The sequence below is a fragment of the Gastrolobium bilobum genome, unplaced genomic scaffold (assembly GCF_033153095.1).
Source record: "Gastrolobium bilobum isolate Gb01-03AN ecotype WA unplaced genomic scaffold, APGP_CSIRO_Gbil_v1 utg20296, whole genome shotgun sequence".
Lineage (NCBI taxonomy): Eukaryota > Viridiplantae > Streptophyta > Magnoliopsida > Fabales > Fabaceae > Gastrolobium > Gastrolobium bilobum.
The window spans coordinates 160,930-179,091 of record NW_026896617.1 but is presented as its reverse complement, the minus strand read 5'-3'; the positions used below and the strand labels follow the sequence as shown (position 1 = coordinate 179,091).

Below are 18,162 nucleotides of genomic sequence, written 5' to 3'. Positions count from 1 at the left end.
ATCGAAGAATATGCTGGTGAAGAATCACTTCTTTCTTCTCTTCGTTCTCCATCTAAGTTCCTTATTGTTTAAACTGCAAACTCCGAACAATTCCCTGTAACTAACAAGGGAAGAGCAGGAAAGAGGAAAGAATCGGTTGATAGCCTGGGATATAGGAACTAAGCAAGGGATGCTAAACTCAAACAAAAAAGAATGCCAAAAAGAGTTTTTTCATTTCCCCCAATTGACCTATTCGATTGATTTAACAGACCGTGTTACTAAAGAAAGAAACACGCATCAACACACCATTTTAACAAGTCTTTTGACTAAAAAAATGAAGTCATAGAGACAGGATTCCAGAAATGGTTTATAGCATGACATGGATGGACAGTCGATTGACCGATAATGAGAAAGAGAAGGGAATCGCATATTTCATTAACAGAAAGTCATTATTATAGATAACCGATTAAGCGCTCAAGAGAAAGGCAGGCGGGAGACAGCAATTTGCCACGAAAATGATGGAAGGCTGGTTCAGGTAATCCTTTAGTGAAAATGTCTGCCACTTGATTGTTGCTACGAACAAGTCGAATGAGCAATTTGCCTGCGACGACGAGGTCACGAACGAAGTGGTAGTCAACTACTATGTGCTTAGAGCGGGCATGGAACATAGGATTGGCCGCCAAGTGTGTAGCGCTAGCATTATCACAGTGCAGGAAAAATGGATAGCGAAATGGCACCGCTAGATCGCGTAGCAAGTAAGAAAGTCATATCAGTTCAGAGGTAGTAAGAGCGAGTGCCTTGTACTCTGCTTTGACACTAGACCTGGAAAGAGTCGGTTGCTTTTTGGAAACCCAAGTCAGTAGGTTTTTTCTTCCTTCTTCATCTAAATGTGATCTTCCTCGCTCGCCGAAAAGTACTAGTTTTCTTCTCCTGACTTCCGCTAGGGTTCTTTCTTTCCTCAGCGTGGGTGAAAACCTTTTCTTTCCCCTTACTCAACGTGAGTGAAAACTTTTTTTAATAATCACTCCACCAACAGGAGAACTGTTGGACAAGTGGCCTCAAACTCAAGAGAGGGGTGAATTGAGTTTTAAAAATATTTCTATTAAAATGCCTTACTTTTCTTTTTCAAAGCCAATTTATTTAATTTAAATAATTTACAATGTGTAGTGACTAAATAACAGAAAAAATAGATCAGGTAAATATTTGATGAGATATGAATTTAAATATGCTCAAATGATTAATCAATGCTTATGCAAGAGATAAGGGATAGAGAGATTTGTAAACTTGATATATCCTGGTTCGGTCACTACCACTGTGACCTACGTCCAGACTGAAGTCGCTCGATCAAATCTTTCACTAATGGTCAAGTTTCACGGGTGCTTGACAAACCTTTACAAATTCCCAAGACTTCTGTCTCTTGGTAGACTAACAAGGGTTCACTCCCCTTTCCAAGACTTCTGCCTCTTGGCAGACCTATACAAGGGTTCGCTCCCCTTTTGATTCAAGAAGTAAGATGAAGGTGATAAAGAGTGGATATGTACTCTCAAAGTGCAGATATTACAAATTGAAGAACTAGTAGGTGTATAGCCTAACAACAAAGATAAGCTCAAGTCTATGCAATGATCAAAATGAGTAATATGTGAGCAAAAGCAAGCTAGAATGAGTGATAAAGACTTGGTAAATGATCAATGACCGAATTGTTTGTATTTGAGATGTTAGGGGGGTTTATATAGGCACCCAATTCGAAAACTAGCCGTTTATAGCCGTTTAAAATAGTAGATATCTGGATATTCATCGAACACATATCCGGATATGTGATTGTAGCCGTTTATAGCCATTTAAAACAGTAAATATCCGGATATTTATCGAACACATATCCAGATATGTGATTATAGCCATTTAAACAGTAGATATCCGGATATTCATCGCGCACGTATCCGGATATGTGATATCCGGATATTCAGTATCAGATATCCGGAGATTGATATCCGGATATTCTTGGTCAGATATCCAGATATTTCATGGCAGTGACCTTTTTACACATTTTCGAAAATTCCTTTCTTTCAATATGGTTTCTATGACTTGTAAAGCATATGATTGGTTATGGAAATTAACTAGAAAAGTATATTTTATGTAAGTACTCTTTCCAAACCAATTTTGAACGATTTAAACCACTTGATTTGACCCTTCTTAACGGATGTATAAGGCCATGAATATGTAACTGTTATAATGCCATGATTCTTTTTTTTTGCTTAAGTCATTTGAAAAACCTTTAGATGCATGTTTGACTTGTTAGTTCAAGATTCATTTATGCATTTGATGATGTGTATGACTTGAGCTTATGCAATGCTATAATACTATACACCTTTACACATTTTCCTAAGTCCTAGATAAATATACCATTGAGATCTTGGACTTGACTTGATGCTTGGCTTGCATGTTTCTTGATTTGATTTCTTTTGGATGTTGCTTCACCTTCAAGCAATCTTCTTTGACTTGTTTGTTATCATCATAACTATGCTGACGTGGAATCATCAATAGTATCATCGTGGCAGCCACATCATCACTTTGATTCTTCAATCTCCCCCTTTTTGATGATGACAAACTTTAAATTGAGAAAGATGGTTAGTGTTATATAAATTCAATTATTTTAAATTTGATACTCCCCCTGAGTTCATGATATGGGTATATCTCCCCCTTTTTACCTGTCATTTTGACTAATTGAACTTTTCTCAATTTAATTATCTTTTCTCCCCCTTTGGCAACATCAAAAAGAAGCAATTAATCTGATAAAGTAAGTAAGCATGCATCAAGTGAATTTAGTGTGATCAAATTAATAGGAAAAGATAATGCATATCATTAAGCCAAAAGTAATACATACGCGTAGTACTCAAACATAATAGCAAGCAAAAAGGAGTACAGATATCCAAAAGTCATAGTCTAGCTAGAAAATAAAGTAATAAGCAATCCTAGACTAAGAGTCATCGTCGGAGCTGGAAGCTGAAGGGATCACTTCAGTGCCAGCAGTGTCCTCAGCTCGACAAATATCCGGATATTTGACTTGCGATATCCGGATATTGATATCTGGATATTCCATTTTGACATATCCGGATATTGATATCCGGATATTCAATATGACATATCCGGATATTTCCAGACAGATGCGAAAATATCCAATATTATCACTTTTAATCCAACATATCGTGTCATATGGCATACACATCATAGCAAGAAGTTGATATATAATCAAAATGATCAATCTTTGGGTAAGGATTATGAGATAATCAATATAGCTTCGAAGATTAAGGAATATTCATGCAAAATTACAAATATGATGGATCAGTTAAACCAATTTCTCTTCTCAAATTGAAAAATACTTCTTTTGGGAGAGGCTTTGTAAAAATGTCGGCCAATTGTTTTGAAGATTCTACAAATTCTAAAATACAATCCCCGTTTTGAACATGATCTCGTATAAAGTGATGTATAATATCAATGTGTTTAGTCCTTGAGTGCATTATGGGATTTTTGGTGAGATTGATGGCACTAGTGTTATCACATCTAATGGGGATGTGATCAAGCTCGACCCCAAAATCCTTTAGTTGTTGTTTCATCCATAGAATCTGTGCACAACAACTTCCAGCAGCCACATATTCAGCTTTGGCTGTGGACAATGCCAAAAGTAATACATACGCGTAGTACTCAAACATAATAGCAAGCAAAAAGGAGTACAGATATCCAAAAGTCATAGTCTAGCTAGAAAATAAAGTAATAAGCAATCCTAGACTAAGAGTCATCGTCGGAGCTGGAAGCTGAAGGGATCACTTCAGTGCCAGCAGTGTCCTCAACTCGACAAATATCCGGATATTTGACTTGCGATATCCGGATATTGATATCTGGATATTCCATTTTGACATATCCGGATATTGATATCCGGATATTCAATATGACATATCCGGATATTTCCAGATATTCAAGTTATCTCTACCACATGTGAATTTGCTTAGCATTTTGTTTAGATCATCATTTTCATTTTTTAGCTTTTCACATGAAGTACATGATGATGATGATGCATGATTATTTGATGATAAACATTTAATACAATTTGCACTAGCATCAATCATCTTGAGTGTCTCATTTTCATCCTTTAAATTTTTTATTTCTTTGTTTAGACATGCAACTTGTTTTTCTAATGATCTAATAGTTTTTCTAAATTCTTTAAGAGTTTTAATATGCTTTAAAGATTCACTATGTAATTCTTCAAATAAATCTTGCAGTTCTTCATATGAAAGAGAAGTTGTAGAGCAAGTAGAGTTTACCTCGGATTCCGATTCATTGCCATCTTCCATAGTCATGAAGCACATATGTTGTATTTCTTTGCTTACTTTATTTGAAGCTTTAGAATCTTGCAAGAAACATACGTTGGCTTCTTCCTCACTTGAATTATCGGGAGAGCTTGAATCTTCATCCCAAGCTGCATAGGCTTTCTTTTTGAATCTTTTCTTCTCTTTTGATTGTTTTTTCTCATATTTGTCTTTATTTTGGAGATTTGGACAATCGGTTTTGTAGTGACCAGTTTTTCCACATTCGTAGCATGTAATGTTTTGTTTAGGTGATCCTTCATTTTTTGTTTTTCCTTTTGATGGAAAGGGAAATCTTCTTTGTGGGTTTCTTCTTTTGAAGAATTTTCCATATTTCTTTACAAAGAAACTCATTTCTTCTTCATCCAATTCATCATCGGATAGATTCTTTTCTTTTTCTTCAGCTTGAAAGATTGAGCTTGTTTCTTGGAGAGCCATTCCTTTGCTTTTCTTTTTGGATTGCTCCTTCAAAGTTAGCCTTGTCAGTTCTAATTCATGCTCTTGAAGTTTTCCAAAGAGTGTGGCAATGGACATGGTCTTCAAGTCTTTTGATTCACAAATAGCTGTCACCTTAGGTTGCCAGTCCCTGTTCAAGCTTCTCAAAACTTTCGTAACTAATTGAAAGTTAGTGTATGTAGAACCTAATGCATCTAAATGTGTGATGATATGAGTAAATCTCTTTTGCATACTTTGTATGGTTTCACCATCATTCATTTCAAATAGTTCAAATTCTCTAGTTAATCCTAGAATTTTAGAGACCTTAACCTCACTAGTTCCTTCATGCGTTATTTCTAACACATCCCACATTTCTTTTGCGATTTTACAGGAAGCTATACTAAAATATTCATCTCTTCCTAAAGCGTTGGTGATTAAGTTTTTAGCTTTAGTATTCCAATTTGCTTCTTTAATTTCTTCCTCTGAAAATTCCTTTACATTCTTTGGAACATCATTGTTGCTCTCATCCTTTTTGGTTGGGACTTTATATCCCTCTTCAACAATGTTCCAAATTCTTAAATCATTTGATTCTAGGAAGATTTGCATTCGACTTTTCCAGTAAGCATAATCTGTACCATTAAAGAAGGGAGGTCTTGAAGTTGAAGTTCCCTCAAGAGGCATATCATTGTTCAAAGAGGCCATTACTTCTCTTGAAGCGGTTAAGCCTTTTATACAAGAGTCCAAGCTTTGATACCACTTGTTGGACAAGTGGCCTCAAACTCAAGAGGGGGGGTGAATTGAGTTTTAAAAATATTTCTATTAAAATGCCTTACTTTTCTTTTCAAAGCCAATTTATTTAATTTAAATAATTTACAGCGTGTAGTGACTAAATAACAGAAAAAATAGATCAGGTAAATATTTGATGAGATATGAATTTAAATATGCTCAAATGATTAATCAATGCTTATGCAAGAGATAAGGGATAGAGAGATTTACAAACTTGATATATCCTGGTTCGGTCACTACTACTGTGACCTACGTCCAGACTGAAGTCGCTCGATCAAATCTTTCACTAACGGTCAAGCTTCACAGGTGCTTGACAAACCTTTACAAATTCCCAAGACTTCTGTCTCTTGGTAGACTAACAAGGGTTCACTCCCCTTCTCAAGACTTCTGTCTCTTGGCAGGCCAACACAAGGGTTCACTCCCCTTTTGATTCAAGAAGTAAGATGAAGGTGATAAAGAGTGGATATGTACTCTCAAAGTGCAGATATTACAAATTGAAGAACTAGTAGGTGTATAGCCTAACAACAAAGATAAGCTCAAGTCTATGCAATGATCAAAATGAGTAATATGTGAGCAAAAGCAAGCTAGAATAAGTGATAAAGACTTGGTAAATGATCAATGACCGAATTGTTTGTATTTGAGATGTTAGGGGGGTTTATATAGGCACCCAATTCGAAAACTAGCCGTTTATAGCCGTTTAAAACAGTAGATATCCGGATATTCATCGAACACATATCCGGATATGTGATTGTAGCCGTTTATAGCCGTTTAAAACAGTAAATATCCGGATATTTATCGAACACATATCCGGATATGTGATTATAGCCGTTTAAACAGTAGATATCCGGAAATTCATCGCACACGTATCTGGATATATGATATCCGGATATTCAGTATCAGATATCCGGAGATTGATATCCGGATATTCTTGGTCAGATATCCGGATATTTCATGGCAGTGACGTTTTTACACATTTTCGAAAATTCCTTTCTTTCAATATGGTTTCTATGACTTGTAAAGCATATGATTGGTTATGGAAATTAACTAGAAAAGTATATTTTATGTAAGTACTCTTTCCAAACCAATTTTGAACGATTTAAACCACTTGATTTGACTTTTCTTAACGGATGTATAAGGCCATGAATATGTAACTGTTATAATGCCATGATTCTTTTTTTTTGCTTAAGTCATTTGAAAAACCTTTAGATGCATGTTTGACTTGTTAGTTCAAGATTCATTTATGCATTTGATGATGTGTATGACTTAAGCTTATGCAATGCTATAATACTATACACCTTTACACATTTTCCTAAGTCCTAGATAAATATACCATTGAGATCTTGAACTTGACTTGATGCTTGGCGTGCATGTTTCTTGATTTGATTTCTTTTGGATGTTGCTTCACCTTCAAGCAATCTTCTTTGACTTGTTTGTTATCATCAAAACTATGCTGACGTGGAATCATCAATAGCATCATCGTGGCAGCCACATCATCACTTTGATTCTTCAAGAACGAGATACAAAGGAAGATTTCCTAAGCTAAGGGTAAGGGTGCGATATGCGCTTTCCCTCGCCGCAAGAAGAAGGGCTTTAACAATGGGGAAAAAGGACAGTCTGCGGGTTCTGCAAGGTGAATTGTTGTGCCATCAACAAAACCTTTCCTTTGTTTTTCTTTTTCAACTCGTTACTCGTTACCTGGTGAGGGGGTCTTTACAATCTTCTTCTTTCATTACGGTTGGCTGGGCTTTCCTCAAAAGGGAAAGTGTCACATTCCCGAGTTACATAAGGGAAAAATGGATTCTTTCTTGAGTCATCTCGGTAAATGAAAAGTAGAATCTTTTTTATTCCCGAGGGGGGTTGGTCAACCCGAGGTGGGTTCTCGGTTCAGTTACCCTTTGGACCGGTTACGCAGTCGACCCGGTTTGGACCGGTCGATTCGGTTAGGTCTCGGTGACCCGGCGACTTACAGGGGACCCAATTTGGACTAGTCAAAGGTTTTTTTTTTTAAAAAAAAAAAGTGCTATAAAAAGAACTACAATGTTTTCCAGCCTTTGAGTTTCATACTTTCATCCAAAAATACACAAATCAGTCTCATATCTCGTCGATTGTCGTTCTTCACTAGCTGAGATTGGCGTCACTCTTATATCTCTCTTTTTTGTCTTAACTCTTAAGGCTGCATAACCATTTGCAAGACGAAAGTCAATGGCTGAAATTGAACAAGTAAATCGTTGTTATCTATTTCTCATTGGGATTCTGTTCACTCAATCTGCTCCCACAACTAGTTTGATAATTTTGGTTTATTAATCAATACCCGGCATTTTGTCTTTTCTCTGTTGCAATTTTTCATTTGCTTAAGTTATTATTATTAATTATTGTTGTTGTCATTACCTACCTACACCTACGTGCTTCTGAGAAAAAAATCAATGGAAATATTTTGAGAGCTCTATTGATTTAAAAAATCAGGTTATTGTTAACAGATTGACAATGATCTTTACTAAACTGAATATCCATATTTTATAATAGCGTAGCCAATTAACTATTTTTGAGGAACCAAATTAGAAACATTTTACATATAAAATGAGGAATATATATTGATAATTTTCTTATGTGAATTTTTAATATAAGTAATATATTTATTTTTTTAATATGTGAACAGTAAATTCGGTTGAACCTGATTCAACCTGGCTAAACCTGTGACCCAATACCCGAATGACTGGTCTGAGTTGTAAAACACTATGGCCTAGCATTAAAAAATAAAGAGTAAATACCATTTTTCGTCTCTGGAAATTTTCACGAGGCACAATTTAGTCCCTAGGTAAAAATAAGTCACATTTCAGTGTCTAATTTTTGAAAAAAAAGGGACACGTTTGTCCTTCTGTTACATGGAACGTGACGGCCCACTTGACGGAGGCCAGCTGGAACGTTAAGTGGCTGAGTCACTAACGTCACAGCCATGTGGAGAGAAAGGAACGACGTCGTATTTGATTCAAAGGTTGTTTCAGGTGAGTAGAAGGGGACAACGTCGTTTGATGAAGAGAGTCTTGTTGATCCTTTGTTGTTGACTCAGTGAACACAGGCAGACAACAAGTAGTGATTACCATACCCGCCATTTCCTCCGCTCGCGAGCTCCTTTTTAACCTACGGTGCTTTGTTGGTGTACGTGTCTTCTCCAGTTGCAAGCATTTAGTGTGAAGATCCTTAAAACAACGGTTGTGAGTGTGGTGACTTTCGTGCAAGGTACGTGAGAGAAACCCTTTCTTTATTATCTGTTGTCCCCCTTTCCTTTTTGGTCATTGTCTTTTTGCTTAATGTGGTCCCCCATGTGCGGTTTAGGGCAAGAGATGGTTAGGGTTTTTTTTATGTGGTCCCCTTTGGTTGAATATTTTAGGAACGTGTTGCATGTGATCCCACTGTTGTTATTTTAAGTTGCTATGTGTAGTGATTACAAAAAACTCCCAATTTTTTAGCAATGCAGGCATTTAAAATAACTGTGACTGTTACAGTATTATAGTAATATTGATAATAATTGATTGGTTGTATGATACTGTAAAATAATATTAAGGTAGTGTAAAAAATTATAATGTTCTGTTTTATATGCAGATGGATGAGTATATAGTCATGAGATATCATCATGGGGGTGTGTTAAATGTGAGCAGTCTGGTCACTATGCCAAGACCTGTAAGGGACCAGCTGCAAGCAAGAGAGGGAGGAGAGAAGCAGTACCTTCACATGCAGTTAATGTCAACATAACAACAACACATGAAGAGGAGATCCCTCTGAGTCAAGGAGAACCTTCAAGGCAGTCCCAGGCAGCTGAGGAAGCCATTAGGGTCAACAGCCCACCACCTACTGCCCCACCACCAGCAGTACAATTGTCAACTGAAACCCTCAATGCAACAAGCAGTGGCACAAGGAGCAGGCTTATGGCATTCATGGCCACACCTTGGTTTAGGCCACCAAGACAAGCTTGAATGAACATGATCAGTTTTTTATATAGGGGTTCAGTTTTTGTTATATAGGCAACAATGGTCCTTAGTAACCAATTTTTTGAATTGTATGAACTGTCAGTTGTACCCCCATTTTTTTTGTATTTAAGGCTTTTAGGTGAAGTACTTGCTTTTTTTGAATCACAATATGTCTCTGAATGGGTGTATTTTGAAGCAAAATAGGCCAATGGGGGAATAGTTTGAAGGATGTTTTAGAATGGTTTATAAGGACTAGAAGTTCTCTTTTTGGCAGTCCTGTAATTTTAGAATGTAAATGACTACAAGTTCATCCTTCAATGACTACAAGTTCCTCTTTCACTGACTACAAGTTCCTTTTTTTATATCATTTGTTCCCTTTGCAGTAATTTGTCTCTGTATGGTGCTTTTTGAATCTCTGTGTGAGTCTTTTTGATTCTTAGCTATGTGTAGTAAATGTTTGGGGTTGGTATTACTGCATTATGTTTGTGTACTGTCAAATTTTTGACTTTAATTTCACTTCAGGTCATGTTTGCTGCATTGGGAATTCGGTTCTCAAAATTTTTGCTGCATTTTTGACTACAAGTTTCTTTGCTGAATTCAGTTATGTACTGTCATTTGCTGCAATCTATCATATGCTGCAATCCAATGTGTCATGGGTATTCAATGCAGCTTGGTCCTACTGAGAATTTTAAATGTTTGTGTTACTGGCAATACCTTTTTTGCTCTAAACAGCTCATGGCCATTTTGTAACGTTAGGGACCAAATTGGCCCCCGATACAGATTGTCAAGGACCAAATTGGCCCCCGATACAAATTGGGGTTTAGATTTCATCCTTAGGTACCAATGTCCACTCCTCAAATTCCCATTTGCAACAAACAATTTGACTGGATATTTCACTACATCCAACTGTCATTTATCTGTAATGTCCATGCACCACCACATAACATCAGTTCACCCTCACTATGCAGAAAAAAATTATTATGCCCCATCATGACAGTGGGATCATAACAGGAATAAACTTCATATGATGTATGGGAATAGGCTGTATTACTCCATAACTTTGTTCAATTGCTATTGACATATACTGTATTATATCATGAAGTTACCAGTATACACAAAAACACATTTTATAGCACAAAAAACACAAATACAAAGCCATATAATCATAGCATCTTTTGAACTTTAATCATCAAAAAACAGAACTACATTGTCATTACATTTCATTGAAGAAAAAAAACATTTCGTACACTACATTTCATTGTTACAAGAATTGCAATAAAAAAACAAATCATCAAAAACCCTACACAAGCAGCAACTAAGACCCTAGCTGCCCTACCAACATGCCTAATTTCCTTGTCCATCCTATCTAACTCCTCCACCATCTTCAGGTATAGCTCATTCAGCTTTCTTTCCTGCACCTTGATACTCAGTTCTTGCTCACTAATCTTCACACCTTGGTCATTCAACTTAGCTTGCAATTGGTCACTAATCATCATGTCCACATACTTCAGCTTGAAATCCATTTCAGCAACATCCAACTCCACCTTGTTGATTCTTCCATCTTCAAGCTCCAGCCTTTCATTACATACATCATCTACCCATCTAAAAAAATTACAAAAGGGCTTCTTATCCTGCCAAAATTACAAACCACGGTAAACAAATATTCCAAGTTATCAAAACTCAATTTACAAATGTATACCTTGAAATTAGGGCACCCAAAGAATGCCCTATTTGGGTTTCTCTCTGTTTTGGAGGTATAAACGATTGTTTGCCTCCCACATTTGCACCTTCGACCGCCAGCCCGTGAGGTTGTTCTACACCCAAAAGACGTACTCCCACTTGATCCCCCAAGTCAGATGACATACTCATCTTCTTATATGCACCAGAAAATAGCCAATAAACACCTTCTACTTGACACTCTTTTCAATCTTCATCGTGGGGAGCTTTTGGGGTTTTTTAGTTCATGGTTTAGGCTGATTTAGGGTTCCTAATTTGACAGGGACTATATTGGGTCACTAACCCTTTCATGCAAGGGTCACCTGTCCAAACATCCAACTAGACACAAGGCATCTATCTGAACGACGTCGTTTTCGCTCGACGTGGCTGTGACGTTAGCGACTCAGCCACTTAATATCCCAACTGGCCTCCGTCAAGTGGGTCGTCACGTTCCATGTAACAGAAGGACAAACGTGTCCCTTTTTTTCAAAAATTAGTGACTTTTTTTTACCTACGGACTAAATTGTGTCTCGTGAAAATTTTCAGGACGAAAAAGGATATTTACTCAAAAAAAAAAAAATAAAGTCATCTTAAATCCTATATTGGCTTCCAGCAGCGAAACCCCAACTCGCACCTATTCCCCCCTTCTACAATTAGAAGAACTCAAAGAAAAAGCAGACAGAAAGAGAAGCCATGAGAAGAGGAGGCAGAGCGCTTCTTAGCCTCTCTTATATTCTGCACTCCCCAGTGAAGAAGCATTACCCACTTGCAAAATCACCATCACCCACTTCTGGTTTTCAAGGGAGTACCAGTTTCTCAATCTCTTCCTCCTCCCACATAACCCCTTCTGTTCAACAAGAAGAAGAAAATACTTCATCATCATCATCCAAGTCCCAAAGGGATTCACTGATTTTGGAACAGTTCAGACAAAAGAAACTCAAAGGGTCTTCAAAAGACTCAAAGGGTAAACCCCAAGTTTCAACTTCACCATCATCAAGTTCCGATACTACTACTGAGAAGGTGGTCCAAAAGGGTTCTCAGAATGAGAATGAAGCTGATATGGTGGTTGCAAGTTTTAACGAGTTGGGTATGAGTGAGGAGCTTGTTGAGGTAATGGAGGGGATTGGTGATTTTGTTCCAAGTGAGATACAATGTGTGGTTATTCCATCTATTTTGGAAGGGAAGAGTGTGTTGTTGAGTTCACCATCTCAACCTGATAGAACCTTGGCCTACTTGTTGCCCCTTATTCAGGTTAATCTAATTCTATACCTTATTCTTTCAAGGATTTTGAGCCTTAGCAACTTTCTTTAGACTGGTGGATACAAGATTGTGGAATTTGGGAATGCAAGTTGGCTTTAAATTTCATGGTTTAATTTGGTATGGGGTTTCACTTTGATAGAAAAACATGGTATTTTATTTCATAGAAGATGATGTCAAGTGAAAATGGTTTCCTTAACTATATTGGTTCCTAATCATTGTTTTTTATATATAATAATCACATGTAATGTTTCCCAGCATTTTTCAGCACCAAATTCCGAATCTGTTCTGCTTCTTGTTTGTCTGATCTATTTGAACTCTGTTATATATATAGCATTGATTGTCAACTATAGTATTCCACTAAGAGAAAATAAATTTTCAAAGTCACTTATTATGATCAGGTTAATAATTTTCTTAGAATCCTTGCTTTAAATTAAAATAGGACAAAGGGCCACTTAGTACTATAAAGCTCTTGCTCTTTGCAAGATCTAGGGAAAGTTTACAATAGGCAACCTAGCAAAAAGAGACTGATTGCATGAATCGAACTTTTAAACTCTAGGTCACATGACCACAGTACCAACTGTTGTGCCAAGGTTCCCCTTCATCATTGTTTTAAATTAATTTACAAAATATCTATATTCTCCAGTGTTCCTGATGACAACTTCAGAAAACATGGTACTTATAGATACCTAAAATTGCAACATGATCACAATATTAGCATGATTGAATTTTTTCTTATTCACTTATATGTTTTTTACAATTGGTGAATAGATGGAGAACAAATTTGGAAGAAAAGAAGGTTAGGAGTAAAAGTCGTATTATATTGTTTAGGAAGGTAAGAAGATTGTGGAAGGAAGCAAAATGTAGAAAACTATTGCACCTCGTTTGTCCCAAGAACATTCTCTCTGAAACAGAGTGAGGTGAGAAGAAAATTAGAAAATAAGGTTGAATTTTGTAGTATTTATAAATCATCAATTAGTAATATATTAATTTATCTGAATTTTCATGACATCTAGACAAGAGAGGAGAACTGGTTTCTAGTTTTACAGTTTTCTTTCTTCCATGTTCATTCTTTCCTGGTGAAAAAAATGGATTAAATCTGTTAACTTGTGTAGCTGTTGAGACGGGATGGAGAGTTGCTTGGTTCGAATTCAAAGCATCCCCGGGCCATTGTGCTCTGTGCTACAGAGGAGAAAGCTGGACAGGTGACTCTATCCCTACTATCTAGTACCTACTATCATCATCTTGTCTGTTTAGTCCTGTAGAGAGCTACGAAACACCGACTCCGATACGGCGTTTTCGATACGTTCCCAATATGTTCTTGATACGACCGTTAATTCGTCGATACGATACAATACGTTTCCGATACGCATATCCGATTTGTTGGGAAAAAAAAATTTCGGAATATCGGTGCTTCATAGCTGTAGAGTATGCAACTGGAATTTATGGATCGATCTTGACCCTTGCAAATTTTATGGCCATTGCAGTGCTTTAATGCTGCAAAATATATCATCCATAATGCAGAATTGAAGTCTGCTAAGGATTGTGCTTCACCAGATAACGAGCACTCAAATGCCTCAATCGGCCTCATGATTGGAACTCCATGTGAGATTCTTCAATACATTGAAGAGGGTAGTGTTGTTCCTGCTGAATTAAGATACTTGGTTAGTATCCCTTACAATGTTTTAGTGTCAGAATCTATGTAAAGGTTCTAAGGTTACCATTTACCAGTTCTTGGGTGCTCCTAGCATTGATCACACTTGTGTTTTTCATATTTCTTTAGGTATTGGATGAGGCGGATTTCATGCTTGGTAATGGCCTTGGTCCTGAAATCAACGAAATTTTCAGACCATTACAAGATCAAGAATCAAAACCTACGATAAAAAAATTGCAAACTATTTTGGCAATATCAACAATAGCTGAAGTATGATGACCAACTTTGTTGTTTTAGTATTTGGACTCTTGCATGAAGGTGGTGTGCTTAGGCCTCCATCATAATTGTTATGTTTCTGAATTTATCTTTTTCATGTGGCAGGTTTTGGGTGAACAATCCCCCTTTGTAAAGCATCTTGAGCGTGATCATGCAGGAAATATTTCTGCAATGTCTTTAGAAATGGAGCAAACAGAAGTTTTTCATTTCATAGAGTCTCTGGATGCTCTAAGGAAAAAGGTGGCGGAAGCCATGGATTCCCTTTTGAAATAACAATAACATCTTGATCTACAACTTCTCCGGCATATCATACAAGAAAAAATGTCAAAAATATGGTTTATTGTCGGTTGAGTTTATTGTGTCTGTATATATTGTTACCATAATCTTTTTCTTTCTTTTTTTGATATATTCACTAGTTCATGGATTACCATATTAATCTAATTGGAGCACTCTTGGACCCATTGTAGGGGATTATTCTCCCAAGATCATTTTCTCCATTCCCAAGACTTGAACTCGAAACCTCTTATTAAGGGGAACAAACTCCGTATCACTTGAACATGTGGTTGTTGGTTGTTACCGTCATCTTCTAACTCTGAAGCACCTAATACCAGACTGTGTTTTTATTATTCACACATTTGGTGTCTTTGTATGATTTACCTTGTAAATTGGGGACTTTGAGGTTGTCCCTTATAAGATTAAGGTAAGCTATAATCCTTAATATAAGGACTACATATTAGCCGGACAAATTGAACCTAATTATGATTTTAAGCTAAATGTTTTAACTTTTACTAGTTAAATCAATTGTCATTGGCAGAAATGAGACGTTCATAACCATAGTTTATAACAAAAGTTCATTATATGTATGTGTTTAGCCCTATGGGTTGAGAACTACATATTGTGACCAAGAGCCCAAGAGGGTATTGCTGGCAGCTGCCAAGCTTGTTATTTTTTTTGGTAGACAATGCCAAGCTTGTTATTGATACTTCATGCTCTATGGTAGGGTTTCACATACAAATAAAACTCTGTTCTCTTTCTTTTTTTTTGTTTAATTCTTTTTCATGAAATTGAATTGTACCAATTTTTAAATTTATATAATGTTTTATTTTATTTTAATTTTTAAATATACTAAACATAGAATAGACTTTTATATTATGTTTTATTCGAACACGTCTACAATAAGAAACATATGAGCCATGATTTATTATAAAAGATAATTTTATAATATAACCCTTGAATTCACCTGTTTTTCTTTTTCAAGTTTGTTATCATTTGATAAAAGGGTGTATTTGGGAGTTATTTTTAAGAGGAAAATAAAAGGAGTGGAAGGATTTTACTAATCTTTTTCCTTATTTGTGAGCTTAAAAAAGTGAAGGAAAGGATTTGAGGATTTTCACAAAACTCTCCAAAATCCTTCTTATTCTTAAAATTAAAGTTTTTTCAATTTGGGGAATTTTAACTCCCAAACAAGAAAAATGAATACCTTTCATTTTCCTTCCCTTCTTTTCCCTTCCTCTCCCTTGAATTCCTTTTCTTCCGTTTCTCCAAACTTCCAAACAAAGCTTAATTGAAAATATAATGATATTCAAATTAAAAGTATTTCAACTCAAGAGTTTTAGAAGAAGGAAAAAAAAAAGTTCAAACATTCCCTTAATTGAAAATAAAGGTATTGCTTTAAATCACTTAACCCTTTATTTTTTTTATCATTTATCCTTTATGGTTTTTTCCATTCAAATCTATTCTTAACGTCAGTAGAAATAACTAATCTACCTATTTTACTCTTTTTAGAAGAAAAAAATAGACTGATATCAAGAAAGAAAAAAATAAAAGAAAAATGCAAGACAAATATGTTAAAATTTTAAAACACTTACAGAAAAGGGTAAAAGTAAAAAAAAAAAAAATAGAAGAAAAAAGACCAAATATGTCTAAATCAAAAAATAGAAAATTTCTACTTTTTTGTCTTTTTTTTTTTATTTCTTTTAATTGTAATAGAAAATACTAAAATTAGTAGTGGCAGTTAGAGCATGTGTTTGATCATTTCCAATATTGAGGGGTTTAAATCCTTAATTCTGCACCCGCCCTGAATAGGATTGCCTCCCGTAAATGATACATGTGGTTTATCAACAACAACAAAAAAAGACTAAAAGGGAAAAAATAAAAAATAGAAAAAAAATCAAATATGTAGTAAACTTACAAAATTGATTTATTTTTCTTCTATTTTCTTTTTATCTTTTTTTATTTCTTTTAATAGTGATAAAAAATACTAAAATACTAAAAATAAAAGAATAGAAGAAAAAAAGAGTAAATATATCTAAATAAAAAATAAGAAAAAAACCGATGACAAAAAAATAGAAAAAAAATGAGACCAAATATGTTGCAAACTTACTACACTAATTTCTTTTTTTTCTTTTAATCTTTTTTTGTCTTTGGGTCTATTTTTATTTTGTTGATTAAGACATTTTTTTACTTTGTCTTTTATGTCGCTGCTATAAATTTCTAACATATTTGGTCTTGTTTTGTATTTTAATTTTTCAGTCTATTTTATTCTTTTTGATTTAGATATATTTGATTATTCTTTCTTCTAATTTTCATTTTTTTAGTCTTTTCAGTGAGTGTTGTAATTTTTTAACATATTTTTTTCATCATTCTATTTTCTTCTTCTAAGAAAAGTAAAATAAATAAATTAGTTAAGTTTCTAGCGGTGTTGAATTGGATAAATGATTAAAAAATAAAAAATAATAAAGAGGTAACTGATTCAAAGCAAAATTATAGGGAATTTTTAATGTTTTCCAAAAAAAAAAAAATATTGACCAGCACGTGCTTTTGGTTGAGACTAGCGGTGATAAACGAATCAGGAGCCTTTGGCTCGGCTCGTGAAGGCCTGAGCTTACATGCCTGAAATTGGTTGTTGGAACCAAGTTTGAAGATGTATAAAAGCTCGTTTAATAAAAATGTATCAGGCTCCAATTTAAAAGCTCGACCTTAGAGCCTATCAGGCTAGCCTAATATATTAATTTTTGTTTTTATTTTATATTTTTATACTACTTGTAATAGTCTTTTCTCTCTCCTCAATCCATTTCACCCCATTTTATTGGTTAAATAGACTTTTTGAATAATTTTATTCTATATTATGATGTTTGAATATACATTGAATTTATAAATATTTATGGAATTACTAATGCTGTTGATTGTATATTCTATTTGGATAAATTTTTGTTGTTTTATTTTCTTAAAATAGGCTAACAGGCTAAATCAGGCTTTAATTTTTTGTAAATAAGTCAGGCCACAGGCCGATAATTATATTCATAACAGGTAAACACCCCTAGTTGAGACTTAATTATTTTTTCGAGGGGAGTAACAAAGTGAAACCCTAATTCTTGTGGATTTGAACTTCTATTTAAATATACATTTGTAACAATTATCCATGAATTTGTGTTTAGATGAATGTTGTTTTCACATCAAATATTATGCTAAAATTTTGTTTACATTTTTTTTAACCTGCAAATTCAATCCATCCTAATTAGATACTCTGGGAAAAAATTATTTAATTTGAACTAAATTAACTCATTATTTTTATGAGAGCTAGTTGAGTTAAATATGAATATCTTTAATTAAAACATCAAATGATAAAATTTTAAATATTAATCACTATTATGATTATCATAATTTGAAGAAACACAGTATCAGGGATACAAATTGAATTTGTTAATGAGAAATGTTGATTCCTACTAATGACTTT

At 34.9% G+C, this 18,162-nt stretch overlaps 1 protein-coding gene across 1 annotated transcript; it reads left to right on the top strand.

Annotated features, from left to right (window-relative positions):
- The first annotated feature begins 11,896 nt into the window (after positions 1 to 11,896).
- LOC133301021 (DEAD-box ATP-dependent RNA helicase 39-like) lies at positions 11,897 to 14,921 on the top strand. The gene is made up of 5 exons (XM_061500618.1): positions 11,897 to 12,490; positions 13,612 to 13,701; positions 13,984 to 14,160; positions 14,280 to 14,420; positions 14,532 to 14,921. The coding sequence occupies exons 1-5, from the start codon at positions 11,933 to 11,935 to the stop codon at positions 14,697 to 14,699; spliced, it is 1,134 nt and encodes a 377-aa protein (XP_061356602.1). The 5' UTR covers positions 11,897 to 11,932; the 3' UTR covers positions 14,700 to 14,921.
- The last annotated feature ends 3,241 nt before the right edge of the window (positions 14,922 to 18,162 follow it).